The sequence below is a fragment of the Oryzias melastigma genome, linkage group LG7, assembly GCF_002922805.2.
Source record: "Oryzias melastigma strain HK-1 linkage group LG7, ASM292280v2, whole genome shotgun sequence".
NCBI classification, from domain to species: Eukaryota; Metazoa; Chordata; class Actinopteri; order Beloniformes; family Adrianichthyidae; genus Oryzias; species Oryzias melastigma.
Window position 1 is genome coordinate 17,152,603 of NC_050518.1, and position 14,009 is coordinate 17,166,611.

Genomic DNA, 14,009 nt, shown 5'->3' on the forward strand with positions numbered 1-14,009 from the left:
GCTGTGCGTGGTACATGGCGAACTGTGGGTTCTGGGAATGTTGGGAGAGAGGAGAAAGGGGGGGGGGACATCCTACCACCATGTTGGTGTAGCGAACCGGAGGCCCATGCTGGGAGAGCTGGGAGAGATGGGCCAGCTGCGGGTGCTGGACGTGCGCTGGGCCTAGCGGTGCTCGACATGGTAGAGTACCTCTCTGTAAGGTAAGGGGGGGCACGCCTTGGAGGGGCGGGGGGACAGCTTGGACGTGGTAGCGATGGTGATGGTAGTAAGGTGGTGGGGGCTGTACGTTGCCCACGTGACAGTATTGTGCGTGGAGGGCCTGGATCTTGGAGGACCCCCCCTCCAACTGGCATAGAGATGAAGGGGAGTGAGGAGGGGGTCCGCCAGTATTCGGTGGGGGTACAGGCGCGGGGTAGGGTGGCCCCGGTGGAATAAGGGGCCCTGGTGGTTTGGCGCGTTTGCTGCCGAAGAGTGAGCCCAGGAAGGAACCGCTGTTGTTGGTGCTGCTGTTCCCCCCAGAGCCGCTCCCCGCTCCTGTTCTCTCTACACTGTTTGAGACTCCCCCAACTCCTGTCCCAGCAGTGGTATGTTTCTGCCCCGGCCCACCCCCCACCCCCGTCCCGGGGCTCAGGATGGGGCGGTGAGGCCGGTAGTCTTCTGTCCCGTAGCATCCAGGGAGGACGCCTGACAATGGGTAGCGCTGGTGAGGCTGTGGGCTGCTAATGATGGAACCCTGGGAAGATTAAGTATCATCAGACTTTAGAAAATAAACCTTTAGGACGGACTCGTCCTGCTTGGATCATCACAAAATAAACATGCTTGGGCAACTATAAAGTCATGCAGCCATGCAAAGAGTCTTATAGCAGGATGCAGGAATCCAAACGCATGAGGGAAGACGCTGGTGAGGGGAAAAGCAAGACTGCAAGAGTTATTTTTGTAAGGATGAATCTCACTTCCACTCCTTAGCTTTATCCCTGAGTTTACACAGCCATGTCACAGGGTGTCTCTTTAAATTGTTAAAGATAGGGGCTCTAATCCACCTAAAAGACCCATTCTGATCATCTTGTGATCCATTTTTAAACCGTTCTCACTGGTCTTTTAATTATGATTATTTTGGTTTTATCCAAAATTAAAAAAAAAAAAAAAAAGCTATTGCTTTCTAGAACATAGTTTCTGCAGATTGACTGTAGCTCATTAGAGATTTGCTTCTGAGTTGTGAGTGGCCCCCAGTGTATTTCCTGTCTGACAAATAAAATCTCCTGATTCACAAAAGATTTAAATAAAGAAATACTTAGAAATGCAATTTTAAACTTAATTTTCTTTATCAATGTCCTCCATCATGAGAAAAATGCCACAAGAACACGTTTTAAAACACAATTTAAGTCAGAAAGGGTCTTTAAACAAAGGACTATGAAACACCAAACCACAAATAAAAAATAAAAAAAATCCTCTTTTTAGTATTAAGAATGAATTAGAGGAATTGTTTAAAGCTGGATTCAGACTTGGACTTGAACCTGCATGACTTTTATATTCTACTATTACAAGTTCCCTTTTGGTTCAGAAGTTCAGTACAAGTCTAAGTCTTTCTTCATTCAAGAAAACACATTTTAAGGATGTTAACGTTCACTGTTATCAGGTGTTACATTAATGTTGTACTACAGCAGTCTGGCACGTTTACACATGTGAACCTTTGCACTAGCGTAACCTTTAAGGCTCATTTTATAAGATTACACGGAAAAAATATGGGTTTTCAGTTTCCAGTTTAATACATGTTGTACATTGTGCATTGAATCAAGAGACACAATTGATAGCTAAGATTGATTTACTTTAGAGACAAAAATGAAAAGTTATTACATTTCTACACATTATTTTAGTGGATATGCAAAGGGGTGGATCCAAAGAGTGGATGTGAGATTCAGCCTAAATCTAACCTAACATAGAGACTTACTTCCATGGTACTGTCCAAAGACCCAACACTGTTCCTGCGACCACGCTTCCCTGCACCCCACCAGGAAGAATCGGGTTAGCAAAGTGTGAAAAATAGTTGTTTTTTTTCCAGAAAGAATAAAGAAAAAGATGCAAAAAGGAAAGGAGATCAAGTTTTTCCAGTATGATTTACCCCATCATACAGTAAGAAAATGGGAATGACCTCCCCCCATCTCACGAGGGGACAATTTCTCACCTGTCTCCGATAAGTCCCTGAGAGATGAGCTGAGCGCCGTGCGTTTGAGACCCTCACCCACCGAGCAGTTGTCATCAAAACTTGTTCTTCCCAAGGTGCCATTCACAACATCGCTCTTCACACCTACACCTCCTCCAACCATGCTCCCAGTCAGCAAGCTGGGCCGCATCACACCTTTTTGTTTCTCCAGCTCAGCTGTAAATTCAAACAGCAGGCCAGAGAATATTAAAAGAAAAAAGTATGGGAAAAAATGTGTCTAATTTATAAGTAAGATGGATGTTTAACACAGAGCAATATGCCTCAGAACGGAATATTTTGAGGAATGTCCAGCAGATGGCGTACTTACATTCCACTCGATATTTCTCCATCTCTTGTACTTCAGCAATACTCTCCCTGAGGTCACTAACAAAGCGAGTGCGGTCCTGCTGACTGGGTGCCATAAAGACGATGAGAACTTTCCTCTCCCCTCCTAAGCTGGCTGAGGTGAGCCGGATGCCATGAGGATAGTCTGAACAATGCAAACAATGTGTGAAACAAATCAGATCAGACCACCAAGAACAGGGGTCTGCAACCTTTGCCAGTAAAAGAGCAGTTTGGGCCTGATGAGTACTGATCAAAACCTAATAAAAGCTGCAAAGGCTTTTTTTTACACTTACAGGAAGATTTGAAACTACTTTGCATAATAAATATGAATTATATTTATATTTGGGCGCAAATAAATAAATACTACGATAAAGTGGAATTTTCTCAAAGTGTAAAGTCGTTTTCTACTTTTGATAGAAGCTCATATGACTTACTTTCAAAATAAAAGACTTCCTGTCTGAAACAGGAACATTCAAGTGAAGCAAATGTATTCATAAACAACACAAGACAAAAATGACATTTTTTCTTGTTATACTTTTGGTTTACTTTGGTGAGGTGCCATCCTTTTTCCTACTTACTACGGCTGTCAACTGGAGCATCAACATGAAACCTGATTGGTTAATGATCCAGTAGGAAAAGTATTTGAAGAAAACACAAATCTATAGCTTTTAGCCACTCCCCTCTCAATAGTTACAAACCATTGTTATGCAACATAAGATAAAATATACTGTAAAGTAATAAAATTAACTCAGCAATCAGAAAAGATCAGACTTTTTACCAAAGTTTTGCCTAGTATCTGTGTATTCTGGAGGAAGTACAGGGCAAACAGGGCCTAATGATGTCATCAGGGATCTAAAAAACATTACAGTTTGGTCACCTCAGTCATAAACTTATCTAAAATAAATCAAATCAATTCAAAATTAGGAACCCCTACTTATAAAAAAAATACTATTTTATTTTTCTTTCGCCAGAGAGCCACTGTGGAGGGATATAAGAGGCCTGGAGCTTCAGGTTGCAGACCCCTGACCATGAACCACAGAGGTGCAAAAGGAGATCTGCTTCTTACATGAGTTCTGGAACATGTGCACTTGCATCTCCACCAAAGGAAAGGATTGTCTGAAGCTGTACGTCACAGAAGTTTTCTTTTTCTGAAAGATTTTTGTCACCTGGTGCATAACAGAAGCAGAGTTACATTCAAAAAATCTGGAATATCCATTTGTCCAAAGGGTTGCTGGAGCCAATCCTTTACAGTAACAAATCTGAGTCTTACCACAAGCAGGTCATTGAAGAGGAAGACCTCTCGTTGGTGCACTCCTGTCCTCTGAGGTCGGTTAGGATCCGGGACCTCGTAGAGCTGACAGCAACACACCAGCCTGCGATGGGGAAGGGACAACACCTACACGGACAAACAGCAGAAATAAATGCCGTAAACACACATTACTGAGCCCCATCTGGTGTCTCACTCAGATGAAGAACTCACAGGTTTTTTACCCACAATGACCCTTTCCACCGCCTGCACTTGGGACACGTGGTCATCGTTGGTCCGCAACTCCCATTTCTGAATCCGTTGGTATATTCCGACCAACAGGTCTCTGGGTATGTCCTGACCATTGTCGACGCCTTTGTTGAGACCAATGAAGAAAAACAAAAATATCATTATTTCTTATTGATTTCATAAAGTTTGGAAACCTAAAGTTTAAATGCATCAAGTGTCTTTTCTGCACCTCTCAAATTCTTGATGAAATCTTCGAGTTTCATTTTCCTCTCCGCCTTCACATTGGGGCTGTACATGTCAGTGTTGAGGAGGATGATGGCAAAAGCCAAGATGAAGATGGTGTCTGGGTTCTGGAACTGCCGAACCAGGGTGGGATTGCAGACACAATACCGCTGACTAAAGACAAAAATAAAATAGAAAATGTTTTATTTTGAAAACAGCAGAAACTTTAAAGGGGCCATGCCATGAAAAATAAACTTTTTGAGCGTTTAGGTGTATTATACTGTTCATTCCTCACTATAAAAAAAACCCAAAGCGGTATTTTGATCCGTTCACGCATTTCTGAGTAATCCTCTAAAACCTCTCAACAGCAGCCCCTCCCATACCCACGAAAACGAGCGGGACGTCATGAAGTGGGTTGCACCCTCAAGGAGTGAAAGGCGGAGCCTCAGAAATTGAGTCGTTTAAGTTCTGGGTGTGAAAATAGTTAACAAAAATAACTTATATTTAATAAATGATTTGTTTTTTGTGTTCCAAAGGTAATATATGATCGTTTACATGGATATAAGTTACTCTGAAAGACAAGAAAATCATGGTATGGCCCCTTTAGGTGAAATATCTGATACGAACCTGAAGGCTTCAATCAGCCGTTCTACTTTCTGTGCTTCTCCTTGAACTCTAATTTGGGCCTGAAATTTCCTCAGAGCATCATCGATGTCCATACCGGAGAAGTCCATCTCATCCACCACGCAGCTGAAACACACAGAGTCACGGTCAAACGAGAGTCAAACGAGAGTCAAACGATGAACATTTGCCCTCATGTTATGATGCATTTCCTAACATATGTCTCAAGCTTTGTTTTCTGGTCTTCTGTGAATACTCACTCTAAGACATCTTTGTTGAATTGTTTCTGCCGGTTTCCCAGAAATTCTCCGATCATCTGTCTGCTCAAGCCTTTTCTCTCCAGGATGAAGCGAGCGATCCCAACTGGAGTGTCTGACACGAAGCCCCTCTCTATTAGGTACTGGATCCCCTTCTCTGGCTTCCTAAAAGTAAAAAATATATATAATCTGCTTCTTTGATTTGAAAAAAAAAAAACAGTCTGATTATTAGAACCCTACTTGTTGAAAAGATTGAGACCGATGCGGTACTGGCGTCTCTGTACCACATCACTGTTGAAGGGTGGCGAGTCCCAGCTGTGGCGGCTCTCTCTCTGGTAGGTCTGCTTGCCTAGAGGGGGCAGAGGCTCCCGCAGGCTGTCCTGAGACGAGGAGCCCGAGCTGCAGTTGACCGTCTCGTTGGAGTTGGTGGTGGAGTTGAGGGAGTCGTTGTCTCCGTCAGAGCAGCACGGCTGCTCCAGACCTCCGGACGGCAGAACTGTAGAAGAGGACGACGACAGGGGGGTGGTGGGTGGCTGCTGCGGGGAGGAGGAGGAGGAGGGGGTATCGGGGTACTGATGGTGATGGATTGGGTGGTGGTGATGGTGGTGGTGAGCTGCTACTTGGTGGGGGATGTGGGTGGGTAGGGGTCTTCCAGGGACCCTGGTCTGGCCCTGGGCAGCTGTGGTGGAGGAGGGCCGGGTGCCCGTGTTGGGGGAGTGTTTGAGCGTTCCCTGAGGGGAGCCCGACCCGACGGCAGGTTCCTGTTCGTAGACCAGCTGTCTGCTCAGGGAGCCGCGGTCTGAGCGGTCACTCATGTCGACTGAGCTGTCGCTGGGTGGCTCGATTGTAAGAAGAGGCAGATGTGCGCCCCTCTGTCGGTAATCTCTGCACTCTGTGCAGGGCGTGCTGCGCCGACTGTTACTGCTGCCGCCTCCCTCGGTGTCTCGGCTGTCCTCGCGGCCTCCCACGCCGCCCCCGGGCCCCCAGTACTCCGTGTCGGTGCTGCTCGGCGCCCGGTCCAGAGACAGAGGAGAGGACGGCATGCCGTCATCCATGTAAAGGGTCACGTCACTGTATGAGGTTGCTGTACTGTCCCCGTGCATGCTGAGCCCTCCTCCGGCTCCCCTGCCCCTCTCTCCCAGACCTCTCTGGGAGGAGGGGTTGCTGCTGCTGCTCCACATGCACTCTCCAAAGTCTTCGCTAATCCCTCCGCCCTCCCTGCTGCCCTCCTGAGAGTCATCGCAGCCCGCCCGGCAGGTGAGGGCATCGTCTATGGAGTCAGCTAAAGACTTGACCTGGTGGAAAAAGGGGGGCTGTTTAAGTATTCAGTCAAACAGAGTGGAAGCATAGACAGGAGTTTATACTGATTCAATATCTGTGATCACCTGTTTAGAGAAGGAGTCCTCCAGATGTGTGTAGTCTCCTGGTCGGTCTGGATCGGGGGAGTGAGGGGGGCCTATGGCCACGCTGTGGGTGAAGTTGGTCTGCGTTTGGGCCTGCTGCTGCGGCTGCCGCTCGTCGAAGGAATACTGCAGTCTCATGTTGGAGAGGATGATCCGCCGCGTCATGCGACTCTCTGATGCAGAGCTCCGGAGCCGCTCAAAGTTCTTGTTCATGCGGTACTGCCTGAAGGCAGTCTGGATGGTCTTCGCTGCTCTGCGACTTACGAAGGATCCGCCGTACTTTCTTTCCAACATTTCCACCTGCAGAAACATTAACGAGACTCAGATATTTTCTAGCAGATTTAGGTTCCAATTGGTCGTCATTACTAATGAAAAGTTACCTTCTTATCCTGCAGATCGGTTGAGAGCTCATAGCTGTCAGAAAGAGCCTTGCACCTCTTGTTCTCCTCTTCTTCTTGCTTGCGGAGGGCCAGGCTCGCAGGTTGATGGCGAGTCCGCAGCGCCCAGGCCAAGGTGGCCGAGCTGGAGGTGGGGGTTCTGGATCCGATTGGAGCACTGCTGCTGCTGTCACTGTAGCGTTCGGCCCCCCGATGGTAAGGCGTCTGGCTGAAAGAGCTGTCTTTGTGGGTGCCTGCCTCTTGACCCTGAGATTCGCCCTCAACACTTAAAAAATAAGAGCAGAACATCTCGTTTTGAGTCCAAACATTTAAGATAAAGTTATAAGAATTCAAATAAAGTGCAGACATTTAACTGTAAACAGATGCGGTGAACAGATTAAAACTTTAATACAACTTACTTGTAAGAATTAGAGCGGCGTGAAACTAACCACTTCTTGCTGGACGCCATTGTTGACTTAAATCAAAGGTATTAATCTGAGTTATGTCATCTCTAAGGAACTACACCATCTTATAGTATGTTAGCATTTGAACAGAAACATCTATGCTCCACTTTAGAAAGTTTGGTTAATGTTTTCCAAAGCTGCTTCTTCAGAGCTTTCTCTGACCAACACTTCAGCAATAAAACATTTCAAGAAGTCAGCAGTCACGCCATTCCACTGCCACAGCATTATTTCAGGAAAAGATCAAATAGTTCCAAGGCAGCACAAACAGAATAGTCTCCTCCCAGAGTTGCAAATGTGACGTTTCAATGTCTTCTGTAAAGCTACAGCAGCAACAAGGTAAAGTGTGCACCCAAATGTATCCTTCAGCAGTAAATCCAGCGACATTCGAGTCCAGAAATCCTCCAGTTTTCCATTCCAGCCAGAAAACAGTCCACCCGGGTTAATCAGTGTGTTTGAGAGTCACATGTTCCTGCTTACATTTCCTCCTCGTCCCAGCCCCACCCCGTCCTGTCAGAGGTGGCCGTCCCACACAGAGGCAGGGAGTTAAGTTTAGGGGTTGTTTACATGTGTGCGCCCCAACATCGAGTGTATGCTCAGCTTTCTATCACCCACCAAATTAGGCATTAAAAGTTAGTCTTTAAGTGGGTGATACAGTGTCCTTCCTCCAACCTGGGCTGACACAGTTCCGCTAGACTGCAGAGCCTTCCTGCGTTTGTGTTTGTAAAAACAAACACACAAGAAAAGAAAGGGGCAGAGGGAAATGTCTTTTTGAGGTTGAAGGAAGCTGTTTAATTGATTGAAATTCTCATCTTGCAGGCAGCTTTGTTGAACTACAGTCACTCCAGTGTTTTACCAAGATGAGGAATCTTTGCGGTGGGCAGAGGAGAACACACTGAACAATGCCGGGTCCGCTGGCATGACATCCTGTGCCTTCCAGCGTGACTCAGGCTCAATTATTGTTGAGTCTAAAAACACAGCGGTGGATGGTGCGGTTTTTGGTTGCATAACTTCCAAAACACAGAAATAAAATATGAACATAGATGAGAAGAATAATCATTTTTACAGTGTTAAAAAAAAACGTGCCTTTCTTTCCAGTTTTTAATAATTACAGGCAACAACCTGTTGCGTTCAATTGCATCCTTCAGAAAAGTGCAATCTGAACAGCATTCTTAGTGATTCCTCCTCTTCTGCTCCTTAAATAGAAAAACTGAGGAGAGGGAGGGGGTTGCTTGGTGATGGTTGCCGTGGGACTTTGGTGGGCGGAGAGGTGGTTGTTAGGATGAAACGCGTAGTTGCCATGACAATGCATCAACTATTATCATCATTAAAGTGGGTGTTTAAGATGCTCCAGAGGTAGAAAATGACATTCAACATTCTTTTTTTTTTTACATTTCTGTGAGTGCTGGTAATTTAAGATATTTGAAAAAAGATGATTACATGAAGTGTTTTAGTGGCTGAAGTCTTGCAGATTTTTTTCAAGGAAGTAAATAAAAGACAAAGGCTGAGCCCTGCAAATGCCTCTGAATGTCAAAAGGTGCGAGAAATTGTCACTTAGCTGTAATTTCATGAGTAATAGTAGTATTTTAATCTATCTGAATCACAGATGACTACAATTTGAATGGCAAAACACCTTAATGGAGCCTCAAACCTAGTTTCATGCATTTATTCTGAATTAATCATCTGGGACCTCAGGATTTCTGCCCAAACAACAACTTTTATGACTATCACAAACAAAGGATCAACATTTTTCTACCAACAAACTTTATTGTACATCTATGAATAAAAAAATAGTGCTAAATGATTAGTAATATTTATATTTATGGAAAAAAATCTTTTAAAGGGGCCAACTACAGGTAATCTGTCTCCCTTCAGACTTTTTTTGCAGTTTTAAACCTGATTTTAGACTTGGGACCTGCGTCCCCCTTCATTATCTTTTTCCCCTCTGTTTCATAAAAACAGTTTCTGATTCTTAAGGATTTTTGTTCTGTGGATTGAATTGTTTCTCCGGTACTTGGATGGAAGTGTGGATTTACGAGGATAGAATTACAGGCAATTAGGTTCAAGCAAAAGGCTTTTTTATGTGTAAACCAATGACCTTTGCTCAACTACTTCATCTGGATTGTACACCATTTTTTTCTGACTGTTTACTAAATAAACCCTTATTAGAGATATTTGCTTAACGTAAATTGTAGGAATGTGTTTTCTTGCTTACTTTTGGTTGTCAGGTCAAAATAAATCCGTTCAAAAATGCTTTTTTTGATTCGTATCTAGTTTGAAGTAATGTAATTTGTCATTTTTTAACCCAATTTACGTTTAAAGTTTGCTTCATATCAATCATATTAATTTTTTTTTAATGTATTTGAAACAAATTTAATAATACTAAAAAATAAATAAAAACCTCCCACTCTGTAGTTCTAAACATGTTTTTCAAACATAGAAGTTACTTTTTTTCTCTCGTAACTTTGCACATTTTTTTTTTTTACACTGTTGCTACCAAATTAATATCTTCAAGACTACCTATACTTTCTTCTGTGTTCAGGAGGAACTTTTTCACTGAAATGACTGCTTTTCTCTGCACTTTACTTGCCTGAATTACTTTTGCAATCTTAAATGTTTCTGTTTGTTTGTGTCCTTGATTTGATTTCACCAACAAACTCCTCATTGCATAATAAAAAATAATTTAAAAAAATCAGCGAATCCTTTATCGTTTAAAATAAAAATGCTCTGGCATAAAGTTATATAAAATATTTTGGTGTCCTACATTTGGATTAAAAGTTGCTTCATCTTATTAAAATGGTTTTATTTCAACATCATTTTTAATAGGGGAACATTTGTACTTTTTAGTTTTTTTTCCCCCTAAAATCAGCTTGTTGCATTTTAGTGCATTGATCTAAACAGCAAATGGTCCTTAACGTTTAAATTTAAATCCAAACAGATCAGCAGTCACTGGGATTATAAATGCCTTTTGCAATGTTTTCAAGAAATTTTCTGCATACAACAAAGACATCCACCGCTAAACATGTAAACCACATAAAAAGTGGTTGGATACCAAAGCTTTGATCTAAATGTTTCCAAAGTTTAATTGAAATTTTCAGCTCTCAAATCAAAAGTTGGTATTCAACCTGCAGATGAACCTCCAAGGCGAGCAAAAGTGCAACAAGACTTTGATCAAAACCAGGTAATAAGGTTTTGTGACAGCCAGGATAATCAAGCAAAAAGTTTGTTGTATAAGACTTTAAAGGCGGCCATATCACAGCTGGTATCTGCATCTCATCATTTATGTAAGACCCTCTGTTTTTCTGTGACGGTGCCACAGAGTGCGTCTCCGGAGAGTCCTTCCTAAAGACCAGCCAGCAGATTTACTAGGTCCAACCGTTTAATTAGAGCTGAAACAGATGGGTGGATTCTGATGAACCAGAGAATGATCACTAAGAAGAGCTTAAAGAACAAAAGTAGACAATAAAACATGAATGGGTAAGCGTGCACGGTGAAGTACAGCCTCCTGTTCCTCGATCATACAAAATTCATGTGTAGACACTGTATGTCTTTCTGAATGTGTGCTTGAAAGCACAGCAGTAGGTGGGACTGTGTTGCTGAACCCACAGCAGGACAGGAAGGCAGGAACTTCTCCACTGCATGTCATGAGGATGCCAATCATTGTTTCAGTCACTTATTTCAACTCACACATCCTCTTACCGTACACGTCTCGTACAGTTTCCAATTATCTTATCACACATTTTTGTGACGTTTCATGTTACGTGGATTGTAAAAAGTTGAGAGTCTAAAAGGGCCTGCAGCAATAATTATTCTATTCTAAAAAAAATTAGATGTTAATTCCAGGCTTTAAAGCGGTGTAAGACTGCGGAAAATCTGTACAAGAGTGGCCTCATTCTTTCAAAAGGCCAATCTGAAGGGGAAACAATCAAATCATTCACGGATCAAATCCGCCAACTCACACCAGCTGCTGCGCTGCACTGTGATCTCGACTGCTTCATGTGTCCGTTCAGTTCAAAGCCCAAATGGTGTCTGGACAGCAGACGAGGCACCGAGTGTTGGCCTGATCTCTGCAGACTTACAGTGGAAAGTCAGTTTCAAAGTGTTTGATAATATGTGGAGGAAATGGAGAAGACTTATATAATATTGCTCAAGTAGAGAAAGAGTTCAGGGCTACTCCCTTTAGTGGCCGCCTCAGAAAAGTCTCCGCCTGCATCCTCCTCGCTCATACATATCATCCTCCTGTTCATGATTCAGTGGTTGATCGAGTGGGACCAGGTGGCAGAAAAGATGGCGGCTGAAAATCATTGGGTGGAAGGAAGTCCAAGATCGGAACATAATCGTTTGTGGTTGAAAAAGTCTATTTATAACTGACAACCCTAACAGATATGTTGTATTTAATTTTTATATATTTTTTTAATGTTTTAAGCTTTGAACCTTTATGCTCTTTAACATATTGTAACTCCTTACACGATCAACGTGAATTAGCTGATCTTCAGAGAAAAGCAGTATAGCGCTGGTATGTGAAGGAATAAAATCTGTTTTTTAGCATTAAGAGGGTTAAAAATATGTACTTATTTGTTAGGGTGTTTTGGCAAACATGTAATCTTAGTTAACAGAGGGGTTGTAGAACTGCAGCAGAAAAACTGGATGTGACCCAGCCTTATGGCAGAGACAGGGGAGACGGAATTTCACTGTAAGATCACTAGGAATTCTTCTGGAAGATTACAACTGGATAGACCTAAAGGAGGTGTCTGGAAGTGTTGCTGGAGGACCCAAACGCAGGAGACCGGGTTTGGTGGCAGAAACTTAAAAAAATTAATAAATAAACTGAAATCCATGGAGAACCAAAACAGTGAGAACAGAACAGATGATCTGACACCGATGAACTGAAAACCAGACACTTAAATACACTGAGGCTGATTAACTGAATGAAGACAGTTTTGGATGAAAAACCTGAAAATAGTAAGACTGACAGGGAAAACAGAATACGACAAAAGAACCGCAAAATACAGAGCATAGAATCCTGACAGTATCCCTCCCCAAAAGGGCAGATCCCAGATGCCCAAAACACCCAAGAGGTGTGGTCAAACTTAAATGCTGGTCTGGAGCTAAAAGTCCAATGTCTTAATAGTTTCACAAATCTGAACACTTTTGTTAATATCCTTTAATAAAGCGTCTACCCTCTTTGACCCATTTTAAGATAAAAAAAAGTTTTAATAAAAGTGGCCACAACTCTGAAATCTTGAGGAATTCCCATTTCCAGCAAATGATTTTCAGCCGCCATCTTGACTGCTAGCAGGTCCTCTTGGCGTCAGTTCCCCTTTCTGACACAGTCCTCTACATTCAAACAGAAACATCAGATCCCTAGATTGTGCACCATTGAGGTTCTTGAGAGAACTGGGAAACAAAACCACTAACACCTTAAAGGTTTTTTTGTTTTTTATAGTAAATTTGATTTATTTGTTACATGGACAGGTTGTACCACTTCCAAAATATATTTTTATGCAGTTTGTAAATGTAGGCTGCAAAAGAAAATTTTAGGATACACAGTAGTGGTAAAAATGTGTCTGCAAAAGCTTTTCTATTTTTTCCACTTTCTTTGAATTTCATAGACAATAATATCACATGCATCACTTTTAAAAAACTGCATTTGTGTAGATCTCACTAAAAACCCTCCTATCCTTTGAAGAAAGGCATAAAAAAGCCTAATTTATTGAGTCTTCTACTGTCTGTGAGTGTGACTTGTGCAGACAAGTTGTGCCAGCATTCAAACGCTGTCGAGTTATAGCTCAAGTCGACGCCACGCTTGACGAATTTGCCAAACCAATTCCAAAAGTGAAACGATAAATATTCAAACCAAAAGGCTCTTACCATGTTGCTGATAGAAAAAAAAAAGTCCCGTGCTGACTGTGATTCACATCCTCACTCTCACAGTGATGCTAATCTTTCATTAACACAAACACACAATCATATTGGCTCTTGTTCCACTTGTGAAGCTCTACAAGCTGCATTCTTGACAGCCTTTTGGCAGCCGTGAACTTCCTGGTCCATCCCACTGTCACAGCTCTGACACTTTCACCAGCCTCACTTAATGAAAACACGAATAACAGGAACAGACAAAACGACGCCATTTATAGATCTTCACTTTTATTGGAGAAATATCAGTGTTTATATAAAGGGATGTAGTACTGGCAAAAAAAGACATTTAAAACTAGAATTTCCTGTATATTTTCTACAATATGGTACAAAATTTGTCTTTGCCATTTCAAAACACCATGTACATTTAATGATAGATGAACAACAGCTTCATAAAAACAATTATTTCAAAAGAAATCACCAAACTGTGTTATATTTGTCTTCAAATTTAAGTCCACGTTTACTATGCATGTGTTAAGCTGTTGTTAGCAACATGCTTTCAAAATATTCCTTGAATGTTTTACATTTTTAAAATCTGCTTCTCGACGTTTCCAGCCTGAGATGCGACACTCCCAACACTTGGCTTCTTTTAAACACGTCTTGTTGACTGCATGAGTCTAGTTTGGATCCATTTCAAAGTAGTAGTTCAGCTTCATTCTTGTATTATGGCTCATTTACTGCAAGCTGCTCATTTCCTGAACTACTTCACAGC

At 42.5% G+C, this 14,009-nt stretch overlaps 1 protein-coding gene across 3 annotated transcripts in view; it reads right to left on the reverse strand.

The window, feature by feature from the left end:
• iqsec2b (IQ motif and Sec7 domain ArfGEF 2b) overlaps positions 1-14,009 on the reverse strand; it is a gene marked incomplete at its 3' end in the record, with an annotated part of 32,757 nt that continues 18,748 nt past the window's right edge. The window contains 13 exon segments of one of the 3 annotated variants that reach the window (XM_024293019.2): positions 1-733; positions 1,949-1,998; positions 2,183-2,377; positions 2,529-2,690; positions 3,612-3,711; positions 3,816-3,941; positions 4,041-4,165; positions 4,270-4,436; positions 4,890-5,012; positions 5,144-5,305; positions 5,381-6,435; positions 6,526-6,843; positions 6,924-7,206. In XM_024293019.2, the coding sequence (XP_024148787.1) occupies positions 1-733; positions 1,949-1,998; positions 2,183-2,377; positions 2,529-2,690; positions 3,612-3,711; positions 3,816-3,941; positions 4,041-4,165; positions 4,270-4,436; positions 4,890-5,012; positions 5,144-5,305; positions 5,381-6,435; positions 6,526-6,843; positions 6,924-7,206 (3,599 nt within the window). 3 annotated transcript variants of the gene reach the window in all.